General features: G+C 42.3%; 1 protein-coding gene across 1 annotated transcript in view; it reads right to left on the bottom strand.

Moving 5' to 3' along the window:
* Window positions 1–452: 452 nt before the first annotated feature.
* The window catches only part of DEUP1 (deuterosome assembly protein 1), a gene marked incomplete at its 3' end in the record, with an annotated part of 60050 nt that continues 50265 nt past the window's right edge, over window positions 453–10237 (bottom strand). Inside the window, exons 12-13 of the mRNA XM_081328053.1 lie at window positions 4283–4550; window positions 453–626 (exon numbers count right to left, since the gene is read on the bottom strand). Coding sequence (XP_081184179.1) covers window positions 453–626; window positions 4283–4550 — 442 coding nt within the window. The remainder of the gene's footprint in view (window positions 627–4282; window positions 4551–10237) is intronic.

Genomic DNA, 10237 nt, shown 5'->3' with positions numbered 1-10237 from the left:
AATAAGATTTTCTGAGCTGCTTTGCCACCATCTAGGGGTCACCCAGATTTATACCTGCCCAGAGGGTGTTCTAAATCCCTATTGTTACTCCCAGGTGAAATACTTGAAACCTGTTTCTTGTTTTGGTGAGACCCGTGAGTGTGAATTTTGTTCCCAGCATTGCAACCATTTTGAACTGGTGTCATAGAATGTTTTGGATGCAGCATGCCAAATAAGAAACAGAATTTGGATCGCACTAAAAATTTAAAAAGTATTCACGTTTAATTTCCAGATTTTCTTTTAGACCTTTTGATACACGATCTTCCAAATTCATGGTTGAAATAAAATCCACAGAGAAACGATATAAAATCTCACATTACAAAAAATTTCTTTGACTAAAGTTTTTTTTAAAATGGTAGTTGATTGGTGCAGGGATTATCTGTACAATTTAAGGGTTGCTTTTTTTTTAAGGTTCATCTGCGCTGGGTTTGCTTGAGAGTGGCATAGTTCCTTATGGTGTTCGATGACTGCCTTTGCAGTTCTTCAATGTGAGAGTTTAAAATCTGTTCAAAGTCTTTTGCTCGCCTCTCTTCCTCCTGTAGGAATTTCTCTGCTGCAGCGGCCGGGAACAAAGTTTCTGGGGAAGGCTGAATGACATAAAGAATTGGCATAATAAAGATAGGTACAATTAGGCAGCTTTTCTTATTAGTGCAGGGGCACTGATGCAAGTATGCTTTACATCTTTTAGACATGCAATGTTTACAGATAACCTGCCTGGCCCTCCAGTAGTATAATGAGGTCCTATATCCAGGCTGTCTAATCCAGTGGGCCTCCAGATGGCAGCAAAGTGTATGACGTTTTCTGTTACTTCTCTGCTGCCATCTAGTGGTCATTAGAACTCTAGCAGCCCAAGTTGATAATCTAATGTTGAAGAAGGTGCAGAAACAGTCTAAAAGATGGAAAGGAAAAGAAAAAGAGTATACACATAAACAGCCTCTCCTCCATTATCTATGTATATATTTATTTGGTCTGGAATCAATAGTACATTAATCAGGGTTATATTATCAGCCAATTTGATGTAACTGTAATTGTATTTGTATTATCAGGCAATTTGATGTAGATTTACGTTTTTGGTCTAGAACAGCGGCCCCCAACCTTTTGGGCACCAGGGACCGGTTCCATGGAGAGAGGTTTTTCTGTGGACCGGTGGGGGCGTGGTTTCACATGCTGCCTGCATCCTGCAGAGAAGGCTTCACTTGCTTGCACGGACCGGTTTCTAGCATGCCACAGCCCGGTGCCAGTCCACGAACTGGGTGGGTAAGGGACCTCTGGTCTAGAAAACAGGAAACTGAATTCTAGCTTTGTCTTAGGCATGAGAGCCAGCTGGGTGACTTTGAGCCAATCACCAGAACTTGTGAATTCTTGTCCCTTCTTAGGCATGAAAGCCAATTGGGACAGTCATTCTCGGTTTAACTCACCTTATAGGGTTGTTGTTGTGGGGAAAATAGGAGGAGGAAGGACTGTTAGGTATGTTTGCCACTTTGAGTAACAATAATCCTTGACTTACACCCAGTTGCTTAATAACCATTTGAATTTACTAAGGTCACAGAACTGGTGCTTTATGGCCCATAAGAGTAGCCCACTGGCTGTTGTAAATGCTATTGCTGCCTCTTCCCCCCCCCTGAATGTGGACACGCAAACACATGTTGTGTGCTTGGCAACTGATTGCCTTTATAATCACTCAGAATGTTCCACAGTCACATAACTGCGATTTGTGATATTTTTTACAAATTTTTGTCACAAAATGCCATTCAAATGAATGAGTTTGCCTAACGACTGCAATGTTTGCTTAAAGACTATGGTGAATAATTTCAGAAAAGCTCTTCTGGCTACACTGGCTGAGGAATTCTGGGAGGTGGAAGTCCACGTATCTTAAAGTTGCTAAGGTTGAGAAATACTGGTCTATATTCAGTTTAGTTTCTTGCATATCTATTTTCTCCCATTTTTAATGCAGAATTAAGTGATCTCATGTGCACGAATGAGCCATTACAAATGAATCAGTAGTTATAATGTTTATATTACTTTGGGTATTATCACTAACGTGACAATTTTTTGGCAGAGTAAATTTAATGCTTCCTGGAGAATTATCAAGCAGAGAAAATGGAATTGTGAGATTTCCACGATACAAAGGATGAGCATTTAAATCTGAAATAAAACAGGAGGTAAAGTAGCATATTTAAATACCTCTTTTAAAAAAATCAGTGTTTCTTTTTAAAAAGATCTACGTAAGGTTTTAAATGTAGGATGATTGCACACTTAAGCTTTTTCTTCCTTTTGACTATCTATCTATCTATCTATCTATCTATCTATCTATCTATCTATCTATCTATCTATCTATCTATCTATCTATCTATTTATTAATGGGACTTATATCCCGCCCTATCTCCCGAGGGACTCAGGGCAGCTAACAACAACAAAAATTAAAGGTCTCTGTACAGTAAATTAAAATTAAAAATTGAAATAAATTAAAGATTAGAGTTAAAACTGTAAACATAATTAAAATCCCTGTCAGTCCAGGTCAGCCTGGTGGAAAAGGAGTGTTTTGAGGCCGCGGCGAAAGGACTGGAGATCTGGGGCCATCCGAAGCTCAGAGGGGAGCTGGTTCCACAGGGCTGGCGCTCCCACAGAGAAGGCTCTTCCCCTGGGGGTCGCAAGCCGACATTGTCTAGCCGACGGTACCCTGAGGAGGCCTTCTCTGTGTGAGCGTACTGGGCGATGGGAAGTCGTTCCCGGCAGCAGATGGTCCTGCAAGTATCCCGGGCCTAAGCCATGTAGGGCTTTAAAGGTAAGTACCAGCACCTTAAATTTACTTGACTTTTAAGTTGGGACTGGCAATGTGATGTCTCTGAGCATGAATGTGTTCACACACAGTTGCCTCGGCGTGAATCAGTTCCCTGCTTCTCCAGACTTGAAGGTTTTAAATAAATACATGTGCAATTAGCATGCTACAAGTACAGTAGATTCCACAGCTAATCTTCAAGTTACAATCCATAATGGAGTCTGCCCATCATGGTCCTAACCAGTGGTGGGATTCAAATAGCTGAATATCCGGTTCTCTGCGTGGATGCAGGCCTGGGCCTCTGAGGCCTAGAATGGACTTCCGGAAGCCATTTGCCTGAAATGGTATAGGGTATCCTGCCTGAGCAGGGGGTTGGACTAGATGACCTCCAAGGTCCCTTCCAACTTTATATTATTATTATTATAAGTGACATCCAAGCACTTCCTGTGGGCTGTTCTAGGCCTGGGAGACCTCCTCCAGGCCTCCGAGGCTTAGAACGGACTTCCAGAAGCAGCATAGGTTCCGCCGGTTCTCCGAACTCGACAACATTTAGCTACTGGTCCTACTGAACCGGTGTGAACCGGCTGAATCCCACCACTGGTCCTAACTCATGACTGTTGTAAAGCAGGTTGTCACGTGAACAATCTGATTTATGTGACCTTTTTTTTTTTGCAAAGCAAACCAATGGCTTGCTTATGGGCCCAGTTTTGCCAAATGGAACAAGGGGTTTTAAGTTTTAAACTTTGTTTTAATTTGTTGGGCTAGTAATTAATTTAATTTATTTTAATTCTATTTCTATTTCAATTTTTATATTGTTTTTAAATTTTGCCCTGTAAACCGCCCTGAGTCCTTCGGGAATAGGGCAGTATATAAAACTAACTAACTAACTAACTAACTAACTAACTAACTAACTAACTAATTAAATAACGGTCACATGACCGCAAAAATCATGGTCACATGACTGGAAATGGATGTCAGTGTGTCCCAGATGCCAAAAGTGCAGTCATGTGACCGTGGGAGAAAGCAGCCATCAGGTCTTCAAATCTGGGTTGTAAGAACTCCTTAGGTAGAGCTAGGGGTCCTAGCAAATGGTCATTGAGCCCCCGGTCATAAGTTGAGGATTACCTGTATTGAGTTTGGAAGTGTGTGAATCTGACTAGAAGAAAAAAAAACTAAAGAGAAGAACTTTTGAAGTTGCAATGGAAGAACATCTCGGAGAGCAGGCGAAGCAGGAAACGGTGCCATCAATTGACAGGTTGATAAATGGACCTCATGGGACTGAGATGTCTACCACTGCTGTCATTTGTGAATACAAAAGTTCCTGACAGCAGTCATTTTGGCGGAGGACCCACAACAGACACTTCAAACTTTTATGTTGTGCCCACTAGCTGAAAACGTTTGCCATCCCCTTAGCTTGCCAAGTGAATATTGACCATTCTCTTAAGAAGCAAAATAATAAATTACCACCTGTCTTTCTTCCATAATGTAGACCTGGTTCAGCAATATATCAGATTTATTCCTTTCAGGAAAAGAAGTGCAGTAAAATGGTGAGAGCACCTCCAGTGGGGATGGAGATCTACCATCCGCTACGGGTTCACGATCTCTGCTTGATCTTTCAGGAGGTGAAGTGCCGTTGCTTCCAAGAGTTATAACATCCTGTAGGCCATGCCAGCCGGGAACATGCGTTCGGCAGCATCCCCAATGTTCATATAATTCTGAATTCTGCACAGACCTGAAAGAGCAAAATGTTTACAAGGTTATGGGATCAGTCAGAGCTTCATAATTTTCCTAACAAGCCAAATATTTGATACAAACTGTCCATCCAGCTTTCTTTTAGGGCAGGGGTAGGCAACCTCGGCTCTTTTATGACTCATGGACTTCAACTCCCAGAATTCCTGAGTCAGCATAGCTGACTCAGGAATTCTGGGAGTTGAAGTCCATGAGTCATAAAAGAGCCGAGGTTGCCTACCCCTGTTTTAGGGAATGCCAGGCAACCTCTATGTGGCAGGGAAAAAACTTTAAACTGACTACACTCTTAAGATATTAATTTTATATACAATATATCAAATACAGGTAGTCCTTGACTTACAACCTTTCATTTAGTGACCACTCGAAGTTACAATGCCACGGAAAGTGACTCGTGACCAGTGTTCACACTTACAACCATCCCAGCATCCCAATGGTCATGGGATCAAAATTTGGGCTCGTGGCAACTGGCATGCATACGTTGTCCTTGACTTACAAGAGTTCATTTAGTGACCGTTCAAAGTTACAATGGCACTGGAAAAAGTGACTTACGACCATTTTTCCCGGTTACAACCACTGCAGCATCCCCAGGATCATGTGATCAAAATTCAGATGCTCGGCCACTGGTTCATACTTATGACTGTCGCTGTGTCCCTGGGATCATGTGATCCCCTTTTGCGACTTACTGACAAGCAAAGCTAATGGGGTAGCTAGATTCACTTAACAACTATGTTACTAACAACTATAAGTCATAACTCGAGAACTACCAGTAAGAACCAGATCCTTCAACTGCAACTAAAAATATATCGACAGTCGTTGTAGTTGAGGACTACCTGCATTTATGACAGTTGCACTGTCCAGGGGTCATGTGATCACCATGTTGTGACCTTCCCAATTGGCTTGTAACAAACTGTGGGAAAACATAGTAAAAATGGGGCACAACTCACTTAACTCTTGCAACGGAAATTTGGGGGCCCACTGTGGTCATAAGCCGAGGACTACCTCTATACACTTGAATGGAAGGTTGCTCAGAAGGTTTATATCAGGGGGTCTTCAAACCTGGCAACTTTAAGACTTGTGGACTTTAAAAATGGTTTTTAGATGTTCCTTATGATTGGTCTATTTCAGCTGTGGAGAGTGCAAAACTTGGGTTGAAACATAACATTAAGAAAACCAAGATCATGGCATCCAGCCCTCTCAATTCCTGGCAAATAGATGGGGAAGAAATGGAGGTAGTGACAGATTTTATTTGCCTGGGCTCCAAGATCACTGCAGATGGGGACTGTAGCCAAGAAATTAAAAGACGCTTGCTCCTAGGGAGGAAAGCCATGGCAAATCTAGACAGCACACTAAAAAGCAGAGACATCACCCTGTCAACAAAAGTGTGTATAGTCAAGGCTATGGTCTTCCCAGCTGCAATGTATGGCAGTGAAAGTTGGACCATAAGAAAGGCTGAGCGCCAAGAATTGAGGCCTTTGAACTATGGTGCTGGAGAAGAATCCTGCGAGTCCCTTGGACTGCAAGGCGGTTTGATCGCCTAGAGGAAATCAACCCTGACTGCTCTTTAGAAGGCCAGATCCTGAAGCTAAAACTCAAATACTTTGGCCACCTAATGAGAAGGAAGGACTCACTGGAGAAGAGCCTAATGCTGGGAAAGATTGAGGGCAATAGAAGAAGGGGACGACAGAGAATGAGGTGGCTGGATGGAGTCACTGAAGCAGTGGGCGTGAGCTTAAATGGACTCCAGAAGATGGCAGAGGATAGGAAGGCCTGGAGGAACGTTGTCCATGGGGTCGCGATGGGTCGGACATGACTTCGCAGCTAACAACAAAAAATTTCAGCTGTGAATGGAAGCAAAAATTGAGGGGGAAAAAATCCTTTAACAGTCTAGCCAACATCAAGCCCACTTTACTTGGTGAACTCAGAAAGCCATTGCAAATGATTGGAGAGAGAATTAATAATGTGGGCAGTATGGACGGATGCTTGTTAGTGTGCTTTGCCAATAGCTGGCAGTGCAGTGTTTGTTTCCTCCTGCTTTACAGGACTTTGCTTCACGGGCACGTGCTTCTCTCTTCATTTTGCATGGGAGGCTGACGATCTTATTTGCACTGAACTGGAAGAAGAAGAAGCAGGTTGTAGGTGATGCATTTCCCTAAAAGGAATTTGGAGGTTGGCTGCTACGTAACACAGATATTTGCCAATAAAGGAGAACATTTGTAGCTCAGGGCTGAACTGTAGGGCCCTTGCTGCTCTCTGAGCTTGGTTGTTTTCCTGCAGACATTTCATTACCCAAACCAGCTAACATCCTCCACGTTAGTCTGTCAGTGCCATTAGCCCTGATGATGTTATCTAGTTTGTTAATGAAACGTCTGCAAGGAAACAACCAAGCTGAGAGAGCACCAAGGACCCCTACAGATATTGCCTTGTGGACACAAATGAATTGAAACTTCTTCGGTGCTACTGTATTTGCTTCTGTTTCTTCTTTTAGGTATGGACATTATCATCTCTGGGTGGATTTGGGGATGGTAAAGGTAAAGGTTCCCCCGCACATGCGTGCTAGTCGTTTCCAACTCTAGGGGCCGGTGCTCATCTCCGTTTCAAAGCCGAATAGCTAGCGCTTGTCCGAGGACGTCTCCGTGGTCATGTGGCCGGCATGACTAGACGCCAAAGGCGCATGGAACGCTGTTACCTTCCCACCGGAGTGGTCCTTATTTTTCTACTTGCATTTTTACGTGCTTTCGAACTGCTAGGTTGGCAGAAGCTGGGATGAGTAACAGGCGCTCACTCTCGGATGGTACAGACCTATTTCAAAGATGTGACAGAATAAAAGAAGAACCTTACTGCACCAGTAGATCTGGCTTCTTTATTTCATAAAATCACAGAAATATTGAATGGGAAAGGACTCCCAGGCTCACTTTACTCCAGCTCTCTGTACTGTGCCGAAAACAAGTACAGATACTCCTCAACATATGACCATAAAGAAGCTTGCCCATTATCACTGTATGTTATGATGGTTGTAAAATGTGTTGGTCATGTGACTGACCTGATTTTAGGACCTTTTTGTAGGGCAAATGTGGTGGTTATCAAATATATGTATTATGAGCTCTTTTGTGCCTGACTCTACTGCAGGGGTCTTCGAACCTGGCCCTTTTATGACTTCTGGACTTCAACTCCCAGAATTCCTCAGCCAGGCACGTGTGCCTGGCTGAGGAATTCTGGGAGTTGAAGTCCAGAAGTCATAAAAGGGCCAGGTTCGAAGACCCCTGCTCTACTGCAAATCACTTTAATCTGGTAAGAACAGATTTCCAACCAACCAGCGATCCATCTGATAACGTATCTGTCATGCGAACCACAGGTAGTCCTCAAGTTATAACAATTCATTTGGTGACCGTTCGAAGTAACAACAGCACTGGAAAAAGTGACAGGATCATTTTTCACACTTACAACCGTTGCAGCCTCCCCAGGGTCACATGATCAAAAAGAGTCATGGATCTCCTTGTGCGACCTTCTGACACGCAAAGTCAGTGGAAAAGCCAGATTCACTTAACCTGCACGTTACTAACTTAACAACTGCAGTGATTCACTTAACAACTGTGGCAAGAAAGGTCGTAAAATGGGGCAAAACTCACTTAACAACTATCTTGTTTAGCAATGGAAATTTGGGGCTTAATTGTGGTCATAAGTTGAGGACTACCTGAATATTGCACCTGTTTTCAACTCCATATCCTGTTAGAAGACTCATCTGCCCCCAATTCTTCTGTTAGCTGGGAGTGTTAGATGGGCCGTGTACAACTTAGGCATGGCTGATATTCTCTCTAAAGCTTCATTATATTCTAAAAAGAATCTGACGCATAAAAGTTAAGAACCTCTGCTGCAAATTTTAAGTATCTATAAAACAAATAGAGAAGGAAAATTATTTATATCCATTTGTTTTTGTTTTTTCCCCTCCACTGGACAAACATGATCAGGAAGAGTGACTATAAATAGCAGAAGCCTATTAGCATATGGCATCTAGAAGTTGCCAATTATCTACCCCCATCTTCCCCAAAGCCCAACACATTTTTATTTTTGCTCTCCCAAACTTATCCCTTGCTGTTTTTTGTTTTGCTTGGTATAATTGCCATGGTAACAGAACAGCAAATTAAAACAGAAAGAGGTCAGTTTTACATTCATCATAAAATAAACAATGCCCTTGAGTTAAAATAAGCTACCAATAAAAGTTTGGCTCACCTCCTTCTGTTTGATTATTTGATTATTTAACAGTAGCTTTAAGGAAAAAACCATCATGGATTGTTTAATTTTTTAAAAAAATCAAAAGTCAAAGCCAGAATCACAGATGCACTTAATTTTCAGGATTTCAAGGTTTACCACTGCCAAATATGAGCTGGAAAAATCTGGATGGCCACCAAACAAGTGTAAGGAGATCTAGGCAACTTTAGCACCTCTAGAGATTTGCAGAGTTTGGGGGGAAAAAACCTTTTGGGACTCCATGATTTATACATAACCTTTATTTCATCCATTTAAATTTATATTTTCCAAAAAAAAGTAGATAGCTTTTTCCTAACCTACAGTACCAGGATGGGAAATGACAACAGCAGCCATCACAGTTAAATAAATACCAACTTCACATCTCTATATGTCCTTCAAGCCAGCAACAGAACCTTGAGCAAGTTGACTTGTACAACACAAGTGCTCCAATAATAAAATGGTTAGTTGTTCCACCTAGAAGAGTTTAAGAAAGAATCCAGAAAAAAACATAATTCAATTTGCCACTGAGTGGAGCTATTTAGTGCACTCAGATGGAAACTAGAAACACAGTGGTTTCTTTTTGAATGTAGGAAGACAAGATGACGTTGTGGTGCTTAATAAATACTTTAAATCTTAGGTCCCTTCATCCTCCTTCCCCCTCTAGATAATTGTTAATTGGCGCAGGGGAAGGGGGAATAAGATGGAGGGGCAATTAAGAGGAAGTTTTATACCCTATAAGCCAGGGGCAGGCAACCCTGGCTCTTTTATGACACGTGGACTTCAACTCCCAGAATTCCTGAGCCAGCCATGCTGAGGAGAAATGGAGAGGTTTCCATACTGAGCCATGCTGGCTCAGGAATTCTGGGAGTTGAAGACAACATGTCATAAAAGAGCCAAGGTTGCCTACCCCTGCTATAAGCTAAGGTAAACTATCACTGGGACCAACCCAAAGAGAAGAACACAGACCTGGGAGGCTGCACAAGTCAACTTGAAGTGCAAATGCACACAAAACCACACGCTCTCTGGTCCATGGAAAAACCTTTCTCCACGGAACCGGTGCCTGGTGCCCAAAAGGTTGGGGACCTCTGAACTAAAGCCCTCAAAAACATCTTCAATAAAGTAGCCTAAGCAGTGCTTTTTTTGTAAAAGAAAAAGGTGCCGGAACTCACACATGTTATACAACCAGCCTACCCTACCCTACAAGGTTCCATCCAAAAAAGGTGCCGGAACTCCGTTCTGAGTGTTCTATGACAAAAAAAGCCCTAAGCCTAAGAACAAAAAGCAGGAGTCCTCTACAACCTGCAGCGTAAGGTTTTAACAGTCACTATATAGTACAGATGTCAACGCTGCTAACATCGAATGTTATTGCTTGACAAGAGGTGAAGAAGTAGCCATTTTGTATGTTAAACTTGTGTATTGCTTTAA

The sequence above is a fragment of the Vipera berus genome (assembly GCF_964194415.1).
Source record: "Vipera berus genome assembly, chromosome: 4".
Taxonomy (NCBI): Eukaryota; Metazoa; Chordata; class Lepidosauria; order Squamata; family Viperidae; genus Vipera; species Vipera berus.
This window is presented reverse-complemented; position numbering and strand designations above follow the sequence as displayed.